The 26,317-nt window shown below is 45.9% G+C and overlaps 1 protein-coding gene and 2 long non-coding RNA genes across 20 annotated transcripts in view; 2 read left to right on the top strand and 1 right to left on the bottom strand.

Annotated features, from left to right (window-relative positions):
- LOC123605856 (protein shisa-9-like) overlaps positions 1-26,317 on the top strand; it is a 153,980-nt gene that overhangs the window by 70,872 nt on the left and 56,791 nt on the right. For 2 of the 17 annotated variants that reach the window (XR_006715953.1, XR_006715952.1), the window contains exons 5-7: positions 16,553-16,618; positions 17,806-17,937; positions 19,429-20,392. The exons of 1 other annotated variant lie outside the window; for it this stretch is intronic. Coding sequence is in view for 3 of the 16 variants with exons in the window: in XM_045493522.1 (XP_045349478.1) it covers positions 16,553-16,618; positions 17,806-17,916 (177 nt within the window). In the remaining 13 variants the exon portion in view is untranslated. Of the gene's footprint in view, positions 1-8,253; positions 8,351-15,794; positions 15,963-16,552; positions 16,619-17,805; positions 17,938-18,484; positions 21,122-24,999; positions 25,712-26,317 lie in introns of those variants that run through there. 14 more of the 17 variants (XR_006715943.1, XR_006715936.1, XR_006715948.1 and 11 more) reach the window with 12 other exon arrangements.
- The window catches only part of LOC123605860, a 64,363-nt gene that overhangs the window by 12,079 nt on the left and 25,967 nt on the right, over positions 1-26,317 (bottom strand). Inside the window, exon 2 of one of the 2 annotated variants that reach the window (XR_006715957.1) lies at positions 8,200-8,359. The exons of the other annotated variant lie outside the window; for it this stretch is intronic. This is a non-coding gene — a long non-coding RNA (uncharacterized LOC123605860). The remainder of the gene's footprint in view (positions 1-8,199; positions 8,360-26,317) is intronic. 2 annotated transcript variants of the gene reach the window in all.
- LOC123605862 lies at positions 3,914-7,701 on the top strand. The gene is made up of 3 exons (XR_006715959.1): positions 3,914-3,925; positions 5,668-5,672; positions 7,489-7,701. It is a non-coding gene; the product is annotated as an uncharacterized LOC123605862 (long non-coding RNA).

The following is a 26,317-nucleotide window of genomic DNA, read 5'->3' as shown; positions in this document are numbered from 1 at the left end:
GGATTCAGAGACAGTGCGTTTCCACCTCCTTTGCCACTGGGGATCCAAACCTTGGGGCGCTGGGAGAGGCAGCCTCGCCTGGTGCCAGCGGACTGCTTGATCCGCTGGAGACTAGCCCTCTTGGTGTGCTGGGGCGAGGACCTTGTGTGCACTAATGGAACCTGTGAGGCCCAGGAACCAGCGCAGGGAGCGCCCATCAGACTAGTAAAAACCGGGGTTCTTTTGGCAGACGTGCCTGTAAGAGGCAGAAAGGAGCCTGATCACCTCCCAGAGTTGCCCTAGTAGTTCCACAAGGGATGAGGAACGAAGCTGCAACTCTAAGGCGTTTGGTGCCGGGCGGCAGGTTGGCCATGTGACTGTGTATGGGGACTTGTCTCTCCTTCATTTCCTGGGTCAGTGACTATAGTTAGAGCCAACTGTCTCTGGTTCTTCTACCTCAGAACAGGGACTTCAAGGAATATTCCCAAGCAGCTGCTGAAACTCCTTTTGTTGCGGGTAATTCTCTGTCTTCTCCAGACGGACGTGGGCTGCCTAATGCCACTGGTGGAAAACAAAACAAAAGAAACCTGGGGTCTGTCCCTCTGGGCTGACAACGTTTAAAACTGGGAATTCTCTTTCTCTGCCCTATGCTGGCACCTCCTCGCTTCTGCCTTTCCTTCCCTCCCTCCTGTTTCTGCACCACCCGGGGGGCGGCCTGCACAACTGGCTCTTCAATGCCTCAGACACCATCAGTTCCCCCTCCCCCCCTAGATGTCCAAGAGCAAAGACCACCGATGTCCATTTCCCCACCAACATTCCAGGTAAAAATTAACCATGGGGAACAAATTGTCTTACATGGATTCAAGTAAAACCTAATCAGTGTTTAAGCTAATTTATGTTTGTTGGTTTGAGATAGACCATGTTTATCAACATTAAAAAAAATAATTCTATCTATATTTACTGAAGGTCAAATCAGCTCATGTTATCTCTGTTCCAGTTTGTTAACAAAAGGATGGCTTAAAGTGACGGTTAATTTTGTCTCTCTCAATGTTTTCATGGGTAATTGTTAAGATAGCTTTCAAAGTCTTTGGTACCTAAAACATTAAAGTTTTGCTTGCATGATAAACTGAGGTTGAATTCACTGGATATCTAACTAGATAAGAGGCTAAAGCACTAATTACTAGACGTAGGTTTGTGCTTCTGACTTGTTACAGGAAAAATAACTAAGGATATTTGGAACTGTTGAAAAATATGCTTTGTTTTCTGGTGTTACCTAGAAATAAAAATAAGAAAGGCAACTGTATATGTAAAAAAGTAGATAAAAACAAAAGATATAAGATAGGAAAATACATTTTTGTTGAAGGTAAAAGAAAGTAATTTTGTCCTAAATGAGACTGGTTATTTGGAGAAAAATGGCTTGGGACAAAATCTAACTGCAAAGAAGATTTGTAGAAGATTTGTGAAGGAAAATCTTTAAAAAGAAATTTTAGGGGCGCCTGGGTGGCTCAGTCGGTTAAGCATCCGACTTCAGCTCAGGTCACAATCTCGCGGTCCCTGAGTTCGAGCCCCGCGTCGGGCTCTGGGCTGATGGCTCAGAGCCTGGAGCCTGCTTCCGATTCTGTGTCTCCCTCTCTCTCTGCCCCTCCCCTGTTCATGCTCTGTCTCTCTCTGTCCCCAAAATAAATAAACGTTAAAAAAAAAAAAATTTAAAAAGAAATTTTATGTGTGGTCAGGATGGACTAAAGTGAAAATAGATGGATTTTAAAAGTACACGGGGTTAAGATTAAAATTCCTCCTCCTTTGATCCAAAGGCAGGAGAACAGACCTCAATTTTGGCTCTTTAACTCCCTCCCTCAACAGCCAATGATCAATATGTAACTTACTGTTAGACCAAAATAAAATTAATGCATCCTATGACAACCAAGAAAATTTTGCTTGGTCACAGACCATACCCCCAAGGTCCTACAGGCAGGAAATGGAGGGATTTAAAAAAACAAAAAAAACAAAAAACAAACAAAAAAAACTTTACAAGGTTTAAGACAGTCAAAAGGAGATCTAGGTAGACTTTCTGATCCAATAAGTGTATAAAGGCTTTTCAGAATATTACATACGTTTTTGAGTTGACCTGGAAAAATATAATGCTTTTGTTAAATCAGACTCTTAATGAGACAGTTGTTTTTTTTGGGGGGGGGGACATAAAGGAAGTCTAAGATTTAGCCCTTAAATTATGCTAAACTAGCCACTATTTTACAAACACAAAATGGGAGCCCAATGACCTTCCTGGAGAGGTTGAGGGAGGCTCTCATTAAATATATGGCTATCCCCCCTGACACCCGTTAGGGTGAAATGATTTTTAAGGACAAATTTGTCAGTCATTCAGCCCTAGATATTCAGAGAAAAGACAAAAATTGGCTGTTGGCCTTGAAGGGACCCTGGAGGAGCTCTTACAAGCTGCCAATTGGGTATATTACAAACAAAACAGAAAAGGAAGCTTAAAAAAAAAAAAAAATCTGAGGCCTTAGTTGTGCCCTTATGTGCTATGTCAGACCGGACTTCTCAAGGTCCTGGTTCCAAGTGCCATTTATATGGCCATTCAGAGCACTAAAATGAGAACATCCTCAGAGGGGACAACCAAAATAAAAACGCCATAAGCCATGCCCCTTGTATGGAAACAGCCACTGAAGATTTGACCTCTATCTCTTTGGATCTCTGTGAGGGCTCAGATAACCACTGTCCCTAGAAGGGACTAACTGGCGCCTGGGGCTCTTCACGGTGGCTCCCCTAAACCAACAGTCTATCGGAAAGCCAGAACCTCAGGAACTCTGAATATAGAAGGAAAACTGGTTGATTTCCTTCTTAACACTAGAGCTACCTTTTCTGTCCTCCCTTCTGCTCCAGGCCAACTATCAAAACACAGCATGATGATTAGAGGCATCTTTGAAAAACTTCTAACTAAAGTTTTCTCTTAGCCCCTGGGATGTGTATGGGGAAACCTAATTTTTTCTCATTCTTTGCTGATAATGCCAGAGAGCCTTAACTAGCCTTGTAGGAAAGGGACATTATAACTAAATCAAAGACTATGGTGCTACTAACTCCAGGACAGATAAACAGTTATGTGAGTTTTTGAAAACTACTAGATACTGTAGGCTGTAGATGCCAGGGTTCAGGAGAATAGTTTGCTGCTATATCAATTATTAAAGGAGACTCAACTTCTAGACACTGTCTCAAGCCGCTGGAATGGTTACAAACAGAGCAGGGCAATTACTATTCCCAAGTTCACACAGCTAAAAGATTATTAAAACATACCATCAGGCCTTTCATTTAGGGAGGGACAAAACTTATCATATGGCCCAAAGGATATTTATTAGAAAAAATTCTGCAAGTAGTATCAGTCTATAAAGTATGCCTTAAAAGCAATCCTTTCAGGGCGCCTGGGTGGCTCAGTCGGTTAAGCGGCCGACTTCGGCTTAGGTCATGATCTCGCGGTCCATGAGTTCGAGCCCCGCGTCGGGCTCTGTGCTGACGGCTCAGAGCCTGGAGCCTGTTTCAGATTCTGTGTCTCCCTCTCTCGGACCCTCCCCTGTTCATACTCTGTCTCTCCCTGTTTCAAAAATAAGTAAATTTAAAAAACGTTAAAAAAAAAAAAAAAAGCAATCCTTTCAACCACAAACTTGCTCTCCCAGACAATCAAGGAACTGGAGACTATCCAGGAAAGACCAACAATTTAGGTCTCATTCAGATGACAAGGTCAAAAAAAAAAAAAAAAATTCCAACATCTGTTTGTATGGGTTAATACTTTTACTAATTGGGTAAAGGCCTTCGCCTACAAGATAGAAAAGGCACAAAAAGTAATAAAAATGCTCCTTTATAAAATAATACCCAGGTTTGGCTTAACTAAAAATTTATAAATTAATAATGGTAAATAGCTGCCTTGACTCTTTCTCTAGTAGAACTCCTGGCTCTTAAAGAAGTTTTACACATCAAAATAAAACAGACTTTCTGCGTGAACTCAGGAAAACTCTAAATAAACCTCACAAGCATTAGATGCTTTTAAAAAGATATTTTTAAGTTAGGGCCAAACTCTTGAAAATAGAGCCACCGTTGATTGCTTCTCCTGCTTCTCCATCATCTGGGTTATGAGAGATTCCCCGACATACGCTGTTTACAAAATCAAGGTCTCTTCTAGATTATTTGACAGGTTTAGAAACTGTAGACATTATCTTAAGTTGCCATGTTGTTGTACTGGAGAAACGAATAAAATACTGTGCCAAAGATGGCCAACAGGTCTAAAACAAGCTCTGGTCTCTAGCTTAGAGACCCCTCTCCCAGGTTCTGCCCCCACCTCATTGAAGGAAACCCTTCCGGAGGGCCAGCATCCATCACCAGCTCACGATTTATCCAGTTCTGACAGTGTGTCAGTCACACATTGGGTCTTTGTGTTCATTTTCACTTAATTTTGGGAAGAAGCCTGTGAATTAAGGGGGGACGTGTCACCCTCTTTTATAAATATGGCAGCGGAGGTACAGAAGGGTTTAGGCCCTACCTGCTGCCTCGTTATGGCGCACCACTGTGGTGGGCCTCCAGCCTATTGGTCATCTTCAGCTCCATGTCCCTTGCTTCCTCATTCTATGTGGCCTTTGTTCCTGCTGTTTCCTCTGCCTGGAACAATACTCTGTGCTCAGGCAACAAACTGTCAATATCAACTCCTTGCTTCCTCAGGACCGTGCTGATGCTCCCAACAAAGTCAGATTTTCCCTGTAGAGTATGACGCTTACATGCATCTCTCCCTTAATGTAATTTTACGTGGATCTGTCACGGATTGGTATGTGTCTTCTCTGCTCCAGGAGAGCAAATTCTATGTCTCCTACTCCCTTGGAGCCCAGTGATTCATGCAGTAGGTGCTGAGTTCATGTGGGTTGGCTCATTCAGTGAATAATTGGATGAATGAATGACCGTCCCACGTAGAAAGTAGTGGAGTCCAGACTTTGCCTGACACCTTTGCCATGCAAGCCCACCTTCTCTCCACTATGCCATGTCTTTGTCTCCCGTCTGAATGCCCGTCGGGGCAGTGACATCCATTCACGCAAAGGTATCTCTGACTATCAGGGGATCCTTTCCTGGGGGCAGGTTGTGCTGGACACAGGGAGGAGAGAGAAAAGTGGTCATTTAAGGGCCTGAAGACTGTGGGAAGAGCTGGCCATTTGGGCAGCGGTCCCCAAGGCACATCTGACCTTGTCATTGCCTCAGGCCTGCTCTGCTTATCTTCCCAGAGTCAGACAGCTGGAGCAAAATGAAGGAGGAAGTCTGAAGCTCATCTTCAGTTCTGGAACCTTCTCTTCCTCTGTGAGATGCATCTATTGTGGGGAAGCTCAGGCTCTCCTGAGTTCATATCCACTTGGCCTGGCTCTCTGCTGACCTTAGGTTAGACTTACTCCTACACCACCATAGCCTCAAGGGCAGCACTGGTTTTGCTGTATTTGGAAGCCCCAGTTTGTACTTCTATCAAGTGGGGAGTAACTTGGTCCCCCTGGGCAGCCTGGTGAGAGGTTGCCAGTAAAATCACTCGGTGGTGGGCATGTGACTGGGGCCTGACCCATTTTCATGTCCGAATCCCCTAGCACTGGGGTGCATGTAGTAGGTGCTTGCTGAGTGTTTGCTGAGCGAGAAGTGCGTTTGCATGGAGCTCAGCAGGAGTGTGTGGCCCCGATCTTTGTTTTCAAAAACAGGAGCAGGGACAGAGTTTGCTCCCATTGCTACCTTTTTGTGATGTTACAGACTTTGAAGCCAAGTGGCTTATTTTAAGAATGAGTTTGGGATTAGGGGTTAAAGCTTTTTAGTTTTCTTTTTTTGAATGTAAGCATTTTCAGGACTCTATTCATGATTCTTCCCCCTGCCCCCCCCCCCCCCCCTCTGGTATAAGATGTGAATGAATGCCAGAGTTTTTTCTTTTCCTTTTTTCTTCTCTTCTCTTTTTTTTCTTTTTCCACTTTTATTGGGATTTATTACAGTCCTGAGAATTCTCTGGGAGAACAGCTTCTGCTTTGAATAATAAACGGAGACAGGGAAACAGTGCACTGTCAGATTGTGAGGCGTGGGGGTCCGTTAGAGTCACTGGCGGGGAGAGCCGAGGGCTCAGCTACTCGTCGCGTGCGGGTTTCTTCCCCCTGGGGGAGCAGACTTGGTCTCACTTGGTCGCTTGGCCAGACTTGGTCACTGAAGTTGGATTCCTCTTTTCTTTCTTCTGCCCCCGCGGCGGTTCTCTGTTTCTCTACCCCGAGCACCGTTTAATCAGATCCACTCCCCTGAGGCGGCAGAGAGGGTCCAGTGCGGTGTGACTGGAGGCTGCGTTCACATCCTCTCCCCGCGACAGCAGCCCTGTGTAATGTACATCTTAGGTCCAGAGGTCAGCCGAGTGGACCGAGGTTCAGAGAGCTCTCGTGACCCAGCCTGAGGCACGTGGCTTCATGGTAGCGTCCGATGCACATCCGGGCCTTTCTCCTTATTTAAGACCGTGCCTCTTCCTCTTTCATTTTTGCTTTTTCTTTTCAAGCAAAATTGAGTGTCTGATGTGCTCTAGGCACAGCACACTGGGTGGTTTTAAAGATTCAAATTCCTTTGTGGTTCCCACTCCCTACCTGCAAGATGAATCTGTCCCTTTCTTGTCTCCATCTCATTCTGGATATCAAAGCAGAGTTTTTGGGGTTTTGTTTTTTGTGTTTTGCTTTTTGCAGCATACTAATCACTTCATCTTAATGTCAGAAAGGGCTCTTTGGGAAACTTGGAATGTAGGTAGAGAAGGCAGTTTCCCAGAAGCAGAACACTTATTCAGGGTGTGTGCAAAGCTGGTGCCTTTAGAAGAGGGGAGTGCAGTGTTGGGAGTATCTCAGAAAATGTTAGATCAGAGAGTGTTCGGCAGGCTTCCCTGCTGTAGCTTTTCCCACAACGGTGCCTCCTAGCTTTCCAAAGGGAGTAGATATAGCATGTGTTACATGCATTGTTTCCCAAGATCATTTCCCCAAGGAGCATCTTTTCTGAACTTTTTTTTAAATGTTTATTTATTTTTGAGAGAGAGGGGAGGAGCAGGCAAGACAGAGAATTCAAAGCAGGCTCCAGGCCCGGAGCTGTCAGCACAGAGCCCGATGTGGGGCCCAAACTCATGAAATGTGAGATCATGATCTGAGACGACATCAGGCGCTTAACCGACTGAGCCACCCAGGCATCAGGAGGAGCGTCTTTTCTAACATGTTTTTGGAAGAAGGCATTTGGGAACGTTAGGGCCCAGTTACACACCATTTTCATTACCTGTGCACTAGCTGGCAAGGGGATCAGGGAAGCCTGGTTCGTCTCATGGGCCTGTCTGGACGTGCAGTCTGCAGGGGCTGGAGGGGAGGAGGTGATGCTGTGTAGCTGTGGGGTGCGGCGAGCCTCTCCACGGCCCGCCAGCCTTTCAGTCCTGGCTCTGACTGGCTTTCCACTCACCCCAGCTGGCCGGGGTCTTGGGGTGAGCAGCGCTGTACCCCGGCACTTGGGGCCTCTTGCACAGGCAGTCTCAAGGAGCTGGCGGTTCTCATTCTCTCCCAGATTACCTTCTCTCTCATGTTCTGTCTGGCTGATGGTTATTTCTCTGTTTCTTCTTCCGTCCCATTGCATTTCTCTCTCTCTGTTCTGTGTCTTCCTTTCTTCCTGCCTCTCTTTCTCTCTGCTCCTTTCTTTCTCCCTCTGCCTGTCTTTATCTCTGACTCTCTCTGACCACCCCCCTCTCTCTCTGCCACTTCCTGTGTGGGCCTTGGTCTCTGTCTGCCTGTCTGTCTCTTGCTCATGCCTGAACCCTTCTCTGCAGCTGGCTCACTCTGTCTCTCCCCTCCTCACTCCTTCCCATTTTCTCTACCTCAGTGAGCATTCACATTGCTGGGTGACACGAAAATGCCCACTGTACATTGCAGCTTCCTTGACAAGCTGACATCCTTTCCATTTCTTCCTTGTTGTCCCACTTGTGTGTTTTGCACATGGTCCCTGTGCAGTGGTGTACCTTAGGACCAAGTTCCCCAAAAGCCTTTGCAGACTCTCCCCTCCTGCCTGCTCCAACATTGTTCCCCTCTCTTGTGCTGAACTTCGTTTCCCGTGCAGACTGGTAGCTTCCCTGAGACGGATCTTTGTTCATTGCCCTCTCCTTGGGATGGTCACTCCCAGAACATAGGATTTATAAATCTGACTGCATACCTGTAGTATCTATGGTAACACTCTGTTGACCGCCATACTTGGTTATCCATTAAGGTACCTTCCTGGATCCTGCTGGATAACACTCTTGCTGTTGATCCTTGCTCTAAGCTGCTCGGTGTTTGCACAGGACACCCTCCCTCTAGTGTGGAAATGACTGAGCCTGGTGGGAGAGAAAGACAAGTAATTTAAAATTCAAGGTTGGGATCGATGCGGGGGGGAAAAACTCATCCCGAGTTTTTTACTATGGTTCACTTTGAAATGAAATGCTTCCTGGGACTTGGTTGGTATCATTAAAACTTTCAGAGGGATTGATTTCATTTGTGGGCTGATACTATTTAAGTACAGAAGCTTAATAAGAAATCTATTTTTGGGGCACCTGAGTGGCTCAGTTGGTAAACCATCCGACTTTGGCTCAGGTCATGATCCCAAGGCTTGTGAGTTTGAGCCCCACGTCGGGCTCTGTGCTGAAAGCTCGGAGCCTGGAGCCTGCTTCTGATTCTGTGTCCCTCTCTTGCTCTGCCCCTCCCCCGCTTGTGCTCTAAGAATAAATGAAACATTAAACAAATTTTTTTAAAGAAATATATTTTTCAGCTGGGTGGCACTTGCAGAATATCTAATGATCAGGTACCAAATTGTCTGCTGCCCCACAGTTATTTTTCAAAGTGCCATTTAAGAGACGCTACTAAAACTATGTTGCACATAGAGGCTTAGCTTAGAAATGTTAGTTTTTGACCCAAAATCCTCCAGAAAGATTCCCGCAGAACCCACTTTAGACCTCTCTGTGTTCCAGAATAAAAACCCGTCTTTCAGCCCAACATCTTTTTCTGTCCATGGGCAAATACCCCGAAGTGATCACAGGCTCCTTGCCGTCCAAGCAAAGAGTTCTTCAAATCGCCAGTCTGTTCCCACATGTGCCCGGGTTAAACTCTTGCCCCTGGTTTATGCCTGGCTTGTTCACCATCATGGGTAGTTGGGTTCCATGGGAGAGCCTTGAGGGGCTACAGTTTGGGATTCAGGTGGGCAGTGCCTGGCTACCCAGGGTTTATGGGTGTGGAACTTTGAAAATACATTTTCTTGAAGATCAGGGTTTTGTGTCTATTAGCAAATGCAGCATCTGCAAGCTTTGCCCCAAAGCGGGTCTCCTTTGGATGCAACCAGGAAACACTGGCAAGGTACAGAAGGGTCCAGATTTATAAACCTCGTGCTCCATAATGATTTCAGCTGTGAATTGAGAGAGGCATTTGCTGCCCTGGCTTAGGCCATGTGTTGGTCACTCATGTTATTTGTGGCTGTCTTACATAGAGCATGGGCCCACTGCAGGGATGTGGCAGACATGGGAGATACAGGCTCTGCCTTTGAGGACGTCAGTCTTTTCTGTGACTTGCATGTTTCTGGTTAGACAGCATTGTGACTTGGCTTGGAAACAGAGGTCTACACGGACAGAGGTCTAAATCTGGCACCTTTCCTGCCACGGATGCCGAAGAAACAGAAGCCATGATTACAAGGCGGCTTTTGGCCCCCCCATGTTACCTATTCTCCCTTCCCCAGCACAGCTTTTCCAGTGGCTCATTCGAATTTGCTGCCCGCAGCCCCACCAGCAGAATTGGCAGTCAAGATGTGCCTGTGCTCACAGGCACGATGCCCCCATTTTATTTACTACCAAGTCCTTCCTGAAATAAGACTATTCTTCCTTGTTTGTTTCCATCTGACCCGGAAGTTCCCATTTGGATGAAGCAGAGTCCCGCCCTCAAGATACACACGCGTGATTGGCACCAGCAAGGCCCACTCTTACTTAGCTAATGAGGTAGCTGTGACCTCACTCTGCCTTCTGCAGAAGCTGCTCCCAGACTCCACTCCTGCCTCCCACAAAAAGACCCTGTGTTGCTTTGCTCCCCACCATTGTGTATTTTATTGGCATGTAAATTTCTCAGTAGGATGTCATTAGCATGGAAAAGGAGTGCCCAGTGATTGGCCACCCACTGGGACTCCCCTATGGGTTTGTCTGGGCAAGGACCTCTGTCCCACTTGGTTGCAATGAAGCACTGTCCTTGACTCATTTTTGTAGCCCTCCCCATCCTGTTCTAGTCTGTCCCCACCATGCCTTATAAATGTTTTTGACCAAGACATTAAACCCTAATGTAATTTATTTCATTTCTTCTAAATTAACACCATATTTTTGAGGATACATAAACACATGATTTTACTCCTACAAAACCTCTAACTGGATATATTAATGTATTTATTCCTTAATTTAATAAACTTTTCTATGTGATAAGAGTTCCCTTCCCTACCAGTTGCATGTGACATTCTCCATTTTTATTGTTTAGGTTCCTTCCTAATTTTTATCATCTTTTTTTTTTTTTTTTAAATAAAGGCCCATTGGTACTTCCTCTTCTCCTGGCCTGTCATAAATTTAGGGCTGCTGTGTTGGGCGGTGAACAGTCTGAACTGAGTGGCATCTGGGCACCAAAACGGTCTTCCAGTTTCCTGTGAAAGCTTTCCCCATATTCTTGAAGTAGATTTATGTAATCTCTCAGTAAAAACAAATGCTGTTTTTGCTCTGTGCTTCTTACAAGTTGAGTCTCTGGCTAGTTGAGTCTTGGTTTGTGGGATCCTGAGTAGATTATGCCTCGGTATGTTGCTGTCCATCTTTGAGGAGATTATGTGATTGGATTGGAACAGATGCATCTTGGTAAAGGAATCCCTGATGAATTTGCAAAAAGCCAAGCCATTGGCTCCCTTGATCTGTTCTTTTGGAAATGACCTCTTCTTGGTGTACAGGCGCCATCTTGGAATTGCCTATGGGGTTCTTGAGTGCCCCCCCCCTTGCTTGTGGGGACTGCAGAGATGCTACCTTTATTTTTGAGGAGAATGATTTTATTGACCAGGATTCAAGTGGTTTTCTCCCAGATGCTCAAGGGGCTGGTCTACACCAAAATGGGGGGTTGTGGTTTGAGTGGCGTTTCCAGTGGGGCATTTGCAATATGACTGAACCAACGTTTCCGATAAAGTTGGAAAAACCTCAGGTCCCCTTAGGTTTTTATTTCTTTGCTGGGAACGTGGCTTTCTGCTTGCTGTCCTGGAGTCTCCCTGCCTGTGGCAGCATGCGGGTGTGTACATCTCAAATGGGAATCACCTCCCTCCTGTTACCGGAAGGTCCACGGCCATCTGTTGCTCCCAACACCTTGATACGGCGCTGATATCTTTTTAGCTTTGTTGTAAAAAGAATCTGGCAGCTGCCGAAGCAGCACCTGACTCTCATCTTCTCCCTCACCTCTTACTATTGGCCCTTGGGTCACGGAGCTCTGCCCCTTCCATTTGCTCTTCATTCTGTGTGCAGGGCCTTGCTTCTCTGCCTTCTGAATTTCGGAAGACCTACTTACGTTTTTTTTCTAAGTGACATAAACAAGAGTATGTTTTTGAAAGAAATTAAATAATACATATATATATTGGATAGAATACAAAATACAAGTGTCCCTCTCCCAGAGATCTTTCCTGTGAAGAGATCTGGTATCTATCCTTCCAGATATACTTAAGCATTTACATAAAGACAGATGTATGTACCTATACTTGACTATTTTTAACAGCTGATTGGAACTGGCTTTCTGCATTCATGAGCATGAGTTGGCATCTCCTTCCTTCCCTGTCTTCCAAATCTTTTCATTCCTTCAGAGACCAACTCGTTCTCAAGCCCTTTGTGGCCTATAGGTACTGAGTGGTTTGTATTTTTAACTTTCTCTGAATTCTTGTAATCCTTTTTTCTCCCCTGGGCCACCCCTTTTGTCTAGTTTTCTTATGCCCTCCTTTGTTCATTGGTTTGTTCTGTTGACCCACACCCAGTTCAGTTCTTCTGCCGCTGGACAGAGGTTAGTTGTACAGTGGAGGGAACCCAGAGATATGTTCACATGTAATTGTAGTAGAGTGTGGTTGTGTGTGACAGTTGGTTGGCTCTTGAGACATGATTGTTGAATGAATGAACACACGAGAAAGAGTTCTGTAGAAGTAGGTGTAATGGTGGCACAGGGGTGGGCCAGTTAACTGGGACTGACTGGGAAGGCTTCAAAGAGGACATGTTTGTCTTGGGTTTTGAAGGATGAGTAGAAATTGGTCAGGAGGATGGGCCTGTTAGAAGGAACAGTGGTGTAAGTCAACACAGTTTGTTTATATTATCCGCTGCTTTGGAGGGAGTATCTTTGTGCTTCTGCATCAGATAATGAAGTCCTTAAAAATGGGAGAGGCATTTATGCTCTTACCTACGGCCGCAGTTTACATTTATTGAGCACTTACTATATACCAAATTCTTTACCAAGTATTTTATGTGCAGCAGCAAGCCTGTGGAGTAAGTGTTCTCCTGTCCATTTTAGGGATGAGAAAATGAAGGCACACGTAAAATAGATACTGTCCCCAGGTCCTTGTGATGAGTAAGGGATTGAGCTGGTAAGTATCCCCTTTTTTCAGTCTTCATGTGCTCATCTTTAAACAGGACTGTTGGGGGGCAAGGGAGTGCCTGGGTGGCTCAGTTGGTTAAGCGTCCAACTTCGGCTCAGGTTGTGATCTCACAGTTTGTGGGTTTGAGCCCCGTGTCGGGCTCTGTGCTGACAGCTCCAAGCCTGGAGCCTATTTCAGATTCTGTGTCTCCCTCTCTCTCTCTGTCCCTCCCCCACTCATGCTCTGTCTCTCTCTCTCTCTCTCAAAATAAATAAAGTAAAAAACCAAAACTTAAACATGTCTGGGGGTGCCTACCAGAGAGAGTTGTATGAGGTTTGAGTTAAATGAGATAATGCTTCTAAATCATGCACAGCAAGGGGTCAGATACCACCTTCTCATAATCCTGAATAAAATACCACCCCCATGCTTTGTTTCTACCTAGCACTTACCCCTCCTTGGTGTAGAGTTGTTTATTTGCCGTCTCCCCCTTCATCATTTTATACTTGACTGTGTCCCTCGTGCCAGGTAGAGACTTTTAACTATTTGCTGAATGAATGAATACTAGTTTCTAGTTTCGTCACTGTAGCATCTGAAGTACGGATGCCCAGAAAATACTCGGTGAATCTGATTGAAGGTAAACATTTTATGCCAGTTCTATATGCCAGCAAGGGACCATGGATTTATGTGTCACCAGATGATCAACATTGCTGTTTTCTTTGTTTGTTTGTTTGTTTGTTTGTTTGCGGTCATGTATGAGGAGCTATCCTATGTCTCCCGCCCCTGATTTTCCTGATGTCTCGATTTAAACGGTTTCCAATTTGAGTATGCAATTATGCATCAGTCACAGCGATAACTCGTGCTTTCCTTGGTGGCTTGTCAGAACAAGTTAGAGCTTAACTGGAGAAACAACTCTTGGGAGAGCAAGGGCTGGTTGGAGAAGACGTGCCCCCTCTGCCCCCCGGCCCGCATCTGGAACGTGACTTCTCCACCCAGATGCCGGTCCCAGTCTTGCCCCTCCCCCAGATTCAGTGTGGATGGTGCCTTGTTAGTGCCCTCTGTGAGTCGGTGGCTGACCGGGGCACCGGCGATGCAGAGAACAGGTCCCAGACTGTCCCCTGGACCCTCAGTCTGCATTGTGGAGGAGAGCCCCATCTGAGCTGAGCCTGGGGGGTGTCTGTTGCTCCGCATCTTGGTGTTCTGAGAGGACACACCAGGGAGGAATGCCTTGTCCTCAGATCCGCACTCCCCAAGGTGTGAGGCATGTGGTCCTGCTGTTAGGTGGGATCATTTCAGGTGGCTCACTAGCCCAGTGTTAACCAACATGGGCCCTGCAGGGGAAGGGAGTGGTTTTCTTTGCAGGGGGCTTTCAGCAGTGCTGGCGTCTTAATCGCTTCTGTGACTCCCTGACACAGTGAACGAGGGCCTCAGGGTCAGGGTGCTGGCCGGCCATGGTGTCTGGAAGTCTAGATGCTGCGGCTCAACCCCAGGTCATCTGGCCTTGTGTCTCTGGAGCATGGCCAGGACATCCTTTGGTGACTTGGGTGATTCTAAGGCAGATAGGGTTCAGAACCACTGACCCTTCAAATTTTAGAAAGTTGCATTCATTGGCTTTGGCTCTCTATAGCAAGTAACATTGGTCTGCTCTTTGCTAGAGTGATTCCATTTTTCAGTAGACTTTGTAAGAAAAAAGGCAAGTTGATTTGAGAAATAACACTTGTAAACAGTAGTGCAGGCGATACGTGAATGTGGTGCTGTGATGCTGTGCCTCGTGATGGACTCCAGTTTGGCAAGTATTCCTCCAGTCGATCATAGCGTCAGCATTTGAGTCCCCATTATTTTGGCTCCTACAGAGTTCCTGGGGCTGATTCCCCTTAAGGGATAGCCCCAGACACCGCGCACACAGCTCACTAGCACATCTACTCGGGGATTCTCCTGGTTATCTAACTCCGCATAGCAAATGGTCCCAGAATGTAGAGGCAGAAACAGCATTTTGAAATAACTATATTTTATGGTATGACAGAAAGCTGGCTGCACTTGGCCCTCAACCTCACAGGCTGCAGACTTCTCAAGACCCAGGCAGAGAAGGGTCTGCTTCCTGGCTCACGCGTGTGGTAGGTAGGACTCTGCTTCTTGTGGCCTGCAAGACCCAGAGCCTTAATACCTTTTGGGCTATGGGCTGGAGACTGCCCTCCTTTCTCCCTACCCAGGTTCATTGTGGCCATTTGCCTCATCAAAGTGAGCAAGCCAAGAAAGTATAAGATGCTAGCAAGATGGAGGTCAGCTGTAACCAAACCTCCCAAATGGCACCCCATCACTTCTGCACTCCCTCTTCATTAGAAACCAGTCACCGGGGCCCCCATACTCAGGGAAAGGGGACCACACGGGGCAGGAAGGTTACGAGATGGGAGCCACCAGGATGCATCTGGGGAGGCTGCTTTGCACAGGAAGCTTGCTGAACACACCTGCTCCTTAATGTCCCCATCACCTTCAGGGGTGCCCCTGGGGGAAGAGTTCTCGCAGGTCCCGAAGCCAGGAGATGGGCTGCTTCGAAGCCATCACAGGTGTATTTTGTGGGCAAAGAGGATCTTGGAACTGGTTTTACTTCACTCTTTGGTCAAGAGGCATCTGGGCCAAAATGACTGCTTCTCTTTAGTTGATTGTGTAGAAATAAGTGATTATGTAGAAATGGACAACCTAGAGCTCCCATGGCAGGACTTTGTGTGCAGAGCCTCCCCACTCCAGTCCGGAAGTTCTGTTTCTGTCTTTATCTCATCCCTACCTCTTTCTTGCTTGCTTATTTTTTTTTTTAACGTTTATTTATTTTTGAGACAGAGAGAGACAGAACATGAATGGGGGGAGGGTCAGAGAGAGAGGGAGACACAGAATCGGAAGCAGACTCTAGGCTCCGAGCTGTCAGCACAGAGCCCGATGCGGGGCTCGAACTCGTGAACCACAAGATCATGACCTGAGCTGAAGTCGGACACTTAACCGACTGAGCCACCCAGGCGCCCCTTGCTTGCTTTATTCTACCCCACTGCAGATACTCTCGTGTGCCTGAAGCTTCACGTGTCTTGGGGTTTGGAGAACGTGGTATCTAGAGTTGTATTCTGTTTAGGGTGGTCTGTGGATTTTTGAAGCACAGAGGTGACCACAGCACCTCCATCCAGGTGCCTGGGGATTCCAACCAGGAACAAGCAGGCAAGGCTGTCATTGAAAGCCCCCAGCTGGCTGGCATGCAGCAGAATCACAACTCACAGCCTGAGGAACAGTGGCCACAGCCTCCTGTGTTCCGCAAGCCTCTCTGCCTCAGTAACAGCATGGTTTTGGACAAGACGTGTTACCTCTTTGAGTCCCACTTTTCCCATCTATAAAATGGGGTGTAGGGCTTTAGTCAGAGGAGGCTGGGTTATTTTGTAGTACCAAACAGCTCCAAAAAGTCAGTACAGAAAACACACAGGTTTCCGTCTCAGTCACATTCCCCATCCTCACGGTTGGCTGGGCTTCTACATCATCACCGTCTTCACACCCAGACCCAGACCACAGGAGAGGAAAGAGCCTGGCCAAGCACTCACACTCTGTCTCAAAGCTTACACCCAGGTAGGGCACACATCACTTCCCTCTTCACTGGCAAAGCACGTTCTACTGAAGCATCTCAATGCAAGTGGGAGGGGAAGTACAGCCTTGCCAGCATCTGGAAAGAGCGTCGTGGGTAGCCTTGGTGACTTTCACAGGGGGCACTTCTCAGAGTGGTGGTGAGGATTCCAGCAGAGGACATGTGCAGAGCTGTAGAGCCTGACATTTAGTTACCACTCGTGAGCAGTGATGCTGTGGTCATGGCCGTGGTAATGACGCTGAGCAGACAGGTCAAGCTTATTTAGGGGCCCCCGGTTTGATAATCCTTTGTCTTTGTGATCTTTTCCTCCAGTACCTGTGTCATGAGGTTCTCGGGTTCCTGAGTTCCGAGTACTGTGCTTTGAACTGGGGATCAGAGGTAAGACCGACATGGTCTGTATCTTCAGATCGCTCATAGTCTCTCCTTGGCAGCAGGAAATGGAGGGATTTCCTTTGGGTTTCATTGTCAGGGTTTGACCTTTGTAGGGAACCCTATAGAGTAAGATAAATGCTGGAGCTGGGAGGGGCCATTGTTTCTGTACTGGTTAGGATGCTTTCAGGGACAGAAGCACAGAGCTGAAGCCAAAGCAGGTTCAGCAAAGCAAGGAATTTGTTTTGCTGGATAACTGAAAAGTTTAGCACTTGGTGAGCAGTGGCGCCAGGCTGCTCCCCCACTCCAGTCATCATCAAGAGGAAAAATACAACTCTCTGTCCAACAGACAGTTGGGCTGTCCCCCAAATTCCCAACATTCTCTCCAATCAAACCAACTTAGTCATGGGCCAGTTTTGAACCACTTCCTAGGACCATATGGACAGGATGTGCTGTTTGACCTAAGGGATTTAGTGCCTATCCTGGGGTCAAGGCATAGGGTTTTTTCCACATAGATCTCTTGTCAGGTGATTTCCCTTGCCCCTCCCTTTCCTTGGGGGAAAAAACAAGCTCAGAGAAGCTAAGTGACTTGCCTGCTGCCACTCAGCACGTGAGAAACAGAGCAGGGGCCGACTGTGGGTCTGGGACTGTGCACTCCTGCTGCTTTGCCTTGGTTCCAGAAACATCTCAAAAAGGTGCCCATTTCAAAGGGTTGGAGAAACCTCCCACGCTGGGAGACGTGAATATACAAGGGACGTTAAATGACACTGTGCTTGGCGTCTTTAATTAGCTAAACTTCATTATTTATTGCTTATTGGTAACAGATTGAAAATCAGGCAGATTTCTCCCTGGCAGGACTGTGTCTTAGGTCTGATTTCTCTGGGTGACAGTTTGGGGCTCTAACTGAAGGTTTTGGTGATTGGCTTCCTGTCATCAGTGCCAGTGAGTGGGCGCTGCCCGGTGGTGATGAGACCACCGTCCAGCTGGTTGTGGGAGGCATTGATTTGGGAGAAGTGGAGCAGTGAACCTTCATGGGTGAGTATTTCCAGAAGGTGCTGTTTTGGTGTTATTGCCAGTCTCCAGTGTTGAGCAGCACAGTGCAAGTTGTCTAAGAGGCACATTTTGCAATGTGCCGTTTTAGTGTTTGAGGACAGAGAGCTCAGCTCCAAGAATTCTTTTTTAATTTCTTCTCTCAGTGCCATAATCTTGGAGTCCTGCAGACTGGATCTCCTAAGGCTAATCACCTGCATGAACTGCTCTGTGGAATTTATTTGCCCTCCCACCCATCTGGCCTTTCCAAGAGCTGATAGCACCGTGGGACAGGTCAGGTGAGTGAACTTAGGAAACGATTTGCCCCTATAGTCACCATGTTCCTCAGGGAAGAACACATCTTCCAGCGGGCCCGTACCCCCAGTCTTTGGAAATGACCATCCCTACCCGTAAGTGATGCCGTGACCCTTCCTTACTCGCTCATTGAGATACTTGCCAAGTGCCTCCTGTGTGTCAGGCACCGGGATATGACACACCAGTATGTAATTTCTTTCACTTAGTGTATGGTAAGCCCAGTGGGGAAGTAGTATCTGCCTGCTTTATCGCTGGGAAGGGCAGGGCTGGGGCCACCGGGGGCTTTGGGCATGCTCTTTGGAGACCATGTCCTATCCTGGTGTGGGTTCTGGACCCTGCGCTTCCTGCTTCCTCTCCCAAGAACCCTGCACCCTTAAGCAAGTCGGGTCACCTCTCAGAGTCCACATCCCCATCTGTGCATAAAATGATGCCTAACAGGGCCTGGCACGGAACAAGAGGGGAGTAAGTGTAACAAACGATCGCAGGTCTGGTGGTTTTACAACAGCACAATACAAATTTATTGTCTCACAGTCATGGAGGCCAGAAGCCTGAAATCAAAGTGTGGGCACCAACAGGGTCTGGCTCCATTTAGAGGCTCCAGAGGAGGATCCTTCCTTGATGTCTCTGGTGGCTGCCAGCCACTCAGCTGACTGTCCCGTCCGTGACCCCCTCTCCTCCTGCCCTGCGCCCTTCAACCCACAGCCGCCAGATGGCTGTCCGGTCGAGCAGCTCTGGTGAGGACACTAAGGTTGGGGTTCCTGGTAAAACGCCACTCAGGAGGAGGGGGTCTGCCTTAAAACAAATGGAAGCCTTTAAACTACAAGGAAGAGAAAATCCACTGGTATGTTTGTAGCCTGGGATAAATCATTCTCACAAGTGTGGCAAATGCAGATGCCAGCTCAGCGTAAATAAGGAAAGAGATGAAGGATGAGAAAGAAAATAAAAAGCCTTTATTCCAGAAGAGAGGACAGGGCAAAGAAGAGGGAGCAGCTAAGTTTCTGTTCTAACAGAGAGCGACTGAGTTCAGTCCTCGTGTCTCTGGCACCTTGGGGAAAGTGGGCCATGCCAATTCTCTGCTCCTCATGGCGGGGCTGACAGGCTCAAGAAAATGCAGGGGCCTGGGAGAAAGCCTACAGTTTGCTGTAACGTCCCGACCTCCGTAGTGGGGCTGGCACCCTCTGTTTGAAGTGGCTGGTGAGCGGGCCCCGAGGTGCCCTGGAGAGATAAGGAGATGAGGTGCGTTCTACAAAGTGGAAAATGGGTTCTGATATGAGCCCGTGGGAAAGACTGTGAAGTTCTGAGCCACCTGCATCTGCCTTCCTGTTGTTGTCCTAGTGTGGGGAGGTGGGAGGGCAGCATGGGACAGGAGGTTGAGGGGTGGCGCTTACTGAGTGCTTACTACTAAGGCAGAGTGGGTACCACGCTGGGCGGCTCGCAGACATGACGAGGTGGTGAGTGCTGGTTCCATTTTGCAGACCAGGAAACCAAGGCACAAGGATTCTTAGGAAGCGGAGAGACCCAGGTCTGCCTAACCTTAAGACGTCAGATGTTGTGTCTTTCCTCAAGGACCTCCGCAGCCAAAACTAATCAGTACAGAGCTTCCAGAGAAGCAGACCCCTCTACCCCTGCCCCAGGTGCCTGAAGTGGCGTCCAGGGTACGGCTTTCTTATTTGTAAGCAGAAATGAAACCCCTGGGAGGAGACATTCCAGAGCCATTTCACTTTTACTTGAACATGAGCAGTGCCTGCTCATGTGCAGATGCGATCACTGCGCTTGTGACAGTAAAAATACCAACCGTGTCATTAGCGGCAACCCTCCTGGGCATGCCCATGCTCTAATGGCCTGAGCGTCTTCCCTGCTCTTTACAAGAAGCCGCCTTTCTGAGGCGCTCAGTCTTACAGGTTCTTTCCTTCAGAGATGAGCCTGGATTCTTGTTTTGGACCCACATTTCTTGGTGCAGAAGCAGCAGCAAAGAACGAGGCCTGGGATTCAGCCAAACCTGGCTTTGAATTCTTGCTGTATCCGTGAGCACAGCACTCAGCCTCTCGAGCCTCTGGCAGGATGGGGGACACCTCCTACTGAGAGCTTGCTCTGGGCATTTTGTGGATAAAAGCCAACAAGTGACTGCATCTTTAAATGCCATTTATCATCATCAGTCCTTTCCAGAATGACCTGGGGCCTCCTTTCCTTCACTGGCCTCCAAAAGTCATTTCACTGGGCTGTGGAAATCAAACAGTGGTTCCTCCCCACCAAGAAGAGTTGAATGTTGCCCTGAAATTACCAATAATTTTTCTCCGGCTGTCCGTCATTGAGCGGAGCAGGAGTTGGCCAAGTTTCTCTGTCAACGCCCAGATAGTATGGGTTTTAGGAAGGTGGTCCACACTGTTTCTGTCACCATTACTCGACTTTGTGGATGTCATGTGAAGGCCGCCGTAGATGGTAAGTTGTTGTACAAGCATCCCTGTGTCCAGAGAGAATTTATTTACCAAAGCAGGCTGGGATTGGCGCACGGGCCATGGTCTGCAGATTCCTGCTCTGTCGAATGGGGAGGTTCTGGGTCTCAGGCTGGAATTGGCAGCACGAATGCTCCACGGTCTCTGCCCTGGAGGGTCGCCCCAGTGACACACCTACACAGTCAGGGGGCAGGGGAGCGGTGGGGGAGTGGGGAGTGTGCTGTTTGCAAGGAGACAGCTTCCGAGGTGATAGGCGTGGCAGGAACCTTCTGTTGTCCTTGTAGTCTGATGTCTCCAGCAGGTTCACCCAGATGTACCCTCATCCACTGCTGGGTGATACAGAACTGCTCAGACCTGTCGCTCTAACAGCCACAATACCTGTTACTGCTCTTGAGTGCTGCTTAGTGGTCCCAGCTGGGCTCCAAGTGACCTTTGCAGTTGTGTCTGCATCTACATGTACTTGGGGAAGTCCTGCATGCACTCTCCACTTACAATTCTAGCAAGGGCGGATTTGGGTGCTCGTGTTTGCACAAACCTTACACTTTTCTTTGGCATCTCCTGGTTGCTCTGTGTCTCATTTTCTCTGGCCACTCAGTGGGAGATAAGGGTGAAATGAGAATGAATGAATGAATGAGGTGGTTTGTTAGTGGTTTCTTTTATTTTTAAATTTTTTTTTAAATTTACATCCAAATTAGCATATAGTGCAACAATGATTTCAGAAGTAGATTCCTTAGTGCCCCTTATCCATTTAGCCCACTGCCCCTCCCAGAACCCTGTTTGTTCTCCATATTTATGAGTCTCTTCTGTTTTGTCCCCCTCCCTGTTTTTATTTTTGTTTCCCTTCCCTTATGTTCATCTGTTTTGTCTCTTTAAGTCCTCATATGAGTGAAATCATATGATTTTTGTCTTTCTCTAATTTCACTTAGCATAATACCCTCCAGTTCCATCCACATAGTTGCAAATGGGAAGATTTCATTCTTTTTGATTGCTGAGTAATACTCCATTGTATATATATACTACATCTTCTTTATCCATTCATGGTTCAATGGACATTTGGGCTCTTTCCATACTTTGGCTATTGTTGATAGTGCTGCTATAAACATGGGGGGTGGGGCACCTGGGGGGCGCAGTCGGTTAAGCGTCCGACTTCAGCCAGGTCACGATCTCGCGGTCCGTGAGTTCAAGCCCTGCGTCAGGCTCTGGGCTGATGGCTCAGAGCCTGGAGCCTGTTTCCGATTCTGTGTCTCCCTCTCTCTCTGCCCCTCCCCGTTCATGCTCTGTCTCTCTCTGTCCCAAAAATAAATAAACGTTGAAAAAAAAATATAAACATGGGGGTGCATGTGTCCCTTCGAAACAACACACCTGTATCCCGTGGATAAATGGCTAGTAGTGCAATAGCTGGGTCGTAGGGTAGTTCTATTTTTAGTTTTTTAAGGAACCTCCATATTGTTTTCCAGAGTGGCTGCACCAGTTTGCATTCCCATTGTCTGTATATTATCTGATTTTGACTATGATATGCCTTGGTGGTGGTCATTTTCTGTTGAATCTAATGGGAGTTCTCTGTGCTTCCTGGATTTTGAGGTCTGTGTCATTCTCCAGATTTTGAAAGTTTTCCACTACAATTTATTCCACTACAGAAGGTTCACATAAACCTTCTGCCCCTTTTTCTCTCTTTTCAACTTCTGGGATTCCTATTTTTCAGATATTCTTTTTTTTTTTTTTTTTTTGTAAGTCACTGAGTTCTCTACTTCTTGTATTATGCTCTTTTGCCTGTTTCCCTCCTTTTCTCTGCTTCATTATTCTCCACAATTTTATGGTCTGTTTTGCTGATTCACTGCTCTTTGTCCATCCATGCCATTGTGGCATCCATTTGATATTGCATGTCAGTTTTAGCATTTTTAATTTCATCCTAACTAGATTTTATTTCTTCTCTCTCTCCAGAAATGGATTTTATGCTTTTTCCACCCCCACTAGTACTCCTATTATTGTGGTTCTAAATTCTAGTTCAGACATCTTGCTTACAGCTGTGTTGATTAGGCCCCTAGCATTTCTTCCTGCTCTTTCTTTTGGGATGAATCCCTCATCTTGTTATTTTGGAGGAAGAAAAAAAATTGGTCAAATAAAAAAAATTCAAATAAAGGAAGCTAAATCCTAGGTGTGTTTTGGTTGCCTTGTGAAAGAAGCTTGCTATGTGGGGAATAAGCTTAGAAATTTGTTAGCAAAGGGATGACTTGAAATAATGGTTAATTTCGTGTGTCTCAAAGTTTTCATGAGTAATTGTAAAGATAGCTATGAAGAGCTTTGGTAACCTAAAACTTTGAAGTTTTGCTAAGTTAAATGATAAACTGGGTTGAATTCATTGGTATCTAAGTATTTTCCAAACGAGATAAAATACTAAAGCAATGGTTACCGAACATAGTTTTGTGCTTTCAGCTTTTTGCACAGAACCTGAGGATACTTGGGTTTGTTGGTCAATGTGCTGTGTGCTTAATTGAAAGACTGTACTATGGAAGAACCTCTGTTTTAAAATTTCAGATCTAGAAAAATTCTGATATAACAGTTCACAATTGGTCACTACTTAGTTTTCACTGGAGACTAAGGTTTCTAAGAGGTAAAATTCTTCTGCTAAATGTAATTAAGATTGATGGAAATAAGGAAAGCAACTCTGAATTTTTAAAAAAAAACATTGTAAAAGGTTCATGAAGGAAAATCTTTGGAAAGGAATTTTATGTGCTGTTGGGACAAGGTTGAAATAAATGGATTTTAAAAAGTACACTGGTATAAGATTGCAATTCTGCTTTTCTCTCTGTTAAAAAAGACAAAGGTTTCTTGGATTGTTGGTCGGCTCTCGATGAAAAAAAATGTAAACAAAGTTGTTTTTTTCTTCTCTTTTGTCTCCCTAGAAAACCAAAGTTTATATGTTTTGCCTTTATCGGGTCTTTGGTTACTTAAAAAAGGTTAAAACTTCTCAATATTAAAGGAGCTAAGTTTTACTCACAGCTATATAACCCTACATATTTGCCTTTAAAATCTTCATGGCACCTTGGTTAAATAAATAATTAAGTTTCAAGTTTTATAATGATCAATAATCCTATTTAGACATGTACTTTAAAACTTTCTGAGGGTTGGGGCACCTGAGTGGCTCATTTGGTTAAGCGTCTGCCTTCAGCTCAGGTCATGATCTCACAGTTTGTTAGTTCCAGCCCTGTGTCGGGCTCTGTGCTGGCAGCTCAGAGCCTGGAGCCTGCTTTGGATTCTCGGTGTCCTTCTCTCTCTGGCCCTCCCCCACTTGTGCTCTCTTTCTCTCAAAATAAATAAATGTAAAACTTTCTGAGGGTTTTAACAAACTTCCTCAAGATGCGAATTGTAAATGAAGTCTTTTTGACTAATTAGACTTTTTGTTTGGTATGTTAAATTACTTGGAAAGAACTCTCAAATAATGATAAACCTTAGGTTGTATTGCTTGGGTAAATGCTGTAACTGTTCAAATATATATGTGAAATTCCTGCAGTTTTAATATGTTTTGATAATAAGGTTATCACTTGATATTCTGATTATTGAAGTGTTCTGTGTTACAGAAATAACTGAATTTTCTTGTCAAGTGCATTACAGTCTTTTGTCACTTGCAAAATGAGTTTCATCTTCAAGGAGGTTCATAAAAACTTTTTTAAAAAAACAAATACAGCTTTTTGATATCTTTAAAATCATAAAAGTGAAATGGGCAACAATTTCTAGAACTAAAAAGCTGCATTCAAACTGAACAAAAGATTACTAACATGACACTAAGTGAACTGAAAAAAATTATGATTTTTATGACTTTTGTTTGGAACATTACTGGTTCTCTAATGTTTGCTCTTCCAGATTAGGAAGAGCTCAGGCTCCAGGCTGAGCATGGAGTCTCCTTGGGTCTCTCTCTCTCCCCCTCTCTCTGCCTCTGTCCCCTTTCCACAACTTGTGCTCACTCTCTTTAAAATAAAATTAAAAAAAAAATCCCAATGCAGCTCTTTCTGCCCACGGGTCCTGTCCCTGTCCTATAATAAAATCACCTTTTTGTACCAAAGACATCTCAAGAATTCTTTCTTAGCCGTTCGCTCTCTCAAACCCAAACCTTCAAAAATTTTTTCACATTTCATCAAAAGCATGTACGAACTTGTGAAAATTAGTAATGGGAAACCTTATAAAATGGACACATGATGTTTTGGTAGGGGCAGCTCTCCCACCCTACCATGGCAAATTAATTGTAGACACAACAGGAAAAGAAGGTCTTGACCTTACAGAGACTTGACCTTGCATGTGGATACTAATCGACTACTGCAGCCAGAGGGAAGAAACTCTTTCCTCACCACCGCCATCTCTGCAACAGCTCAGACAATGAGAAGCCACCACATTTCAAACCACCATTTTACTCCAATGGACTTTTAATCAGCCTTTCCTGCTTACCCTTTTTCTCCTTAAAAAAAGCATCCCCCCCGACTTTGTTTCCTGTACTTGCTTATGGTTTTGCCACGGCTTGTATGTCCCAGATTACAATTTTTCATTCCTGAATAAAGCCATCTTCTTCTGGTAAAATAACTGGCAGTTTCTATTTTTAAGGTTAACAATTCTTGGTGATCAGAAGTGGGCTCCAGAGAAGACCCCAACTGCTCCAGAGCTGGCTAGCAAACAGGTGCAGTACCCATGGACATTTCTGAGCTGCTTTCATGCCTACCCTGGCTGGGGCTTTAAGGACAAGTTTTCTCCGGTTTTTCAAGCTCCACACCTCATGTCTCAGTTCTCCAAGATTTATTTGAGATCTATTTACGATGGTTTTTTTTTTTTTTTTTTAATCATCTCAGAGGGTACTCATTTGGCCTTAAGTCTAAAGGAACTGTGCTAGCTTTTGGTCTAGTTCCTGTTTTGAATGAGACTGCTCCAAATGGAACTGGACTAGCCCTCAGTCTGAGTCCTTTTCAATATCAGACCTTTCCAGTTGGAACTGTGCCAGTAGGAATTGTGAAGGCCTTTGTCCCTATTTCCCTTTGCAACTGGACTGTTCCCATTGGAACTCTGCCTGTTGGAACTGTGTTAGCTTTCAGTCTATGATCTTTTCGGGGCTCAACTGTTCTCTCTGGAACTGTGCTGGCCTTTGGTCTGATTCCTTCTGGAAACAGGCTGTCCCTGAAAACCTTCTAAGAAATGGGATCCCAGACATCAAAATGCTTTGAGGGCATCCTGCCTACTGGGACTCTGGATGGTTTTATGTTTAAAAACTATGGTCCCTCTCTGTATGCACATTTATAAATAAATAGACTGACTTAACCAGAAATAATTTAGAACTTCAATGGCCATGATGGGGAACTTTCAGTCATTTCAAACTTAATTTTCTCAAAGCTAAACTGGACAACGAGGGTTCTAAAATCGACAAAACTGAATGAGATGCCTATTTCAGTAGGTATTTTGAAGCTTCCAAATGCTATCAAGAATCAAAAATTACATCTCTCCTGGGGTGCCTGGATGACTCAGTCGGTTGAGCATCCGACTTCGGCTCAGGTCATGATCTCACGGTTCGTGAGTTTGACCCCGAGTTGGGCTCTGTGCTGACAGCTTACAGCCTGGAGCCTGCTTCGGATTCTGTGTCTCCCTCTCTCTCTGCTCCTCCCCTGCTCATACTCTGTCTCTCTCTCTCTCTCAAAAATAAATCAAGATTAAAAAAAAGTTTTTTTTAATTATATCTCTCCAAATACAATTTACAATCTAAATGATGCAAGCATAGATTAAAAAGACAAAAAGGGGCTTCTGAGTCCTCTTCTTCCCTTCCCCCACCTTCTCTGTCTACAGAGAGGAGGCAATCACCTTGTGCTCAGGCCACACCTCAGGCCCTGCCTCTGGTGCCCATCTTCCCCTGACATAGTGTATAAGGCCACGACTAAGG

This window comes from Leopardus geoffroyi, chromosome A2 (assembly GCF_018350155.1).
Source record: "Leopardus geoffroyi isolate Oge1 chromosome A2, O.geoffroyi_Oge1_pat1.0, whole genome shotgun sequence".
Taxonomy (NCBI): Eukaryota; Metazoa; Chordata; class Mammalia; order Carnivora; family Felidae; genus Leopardus; species Leopardus geoffroyi.
This window is presented reverse-complemented; position numbering and strand designations above follow the sequence as displayed.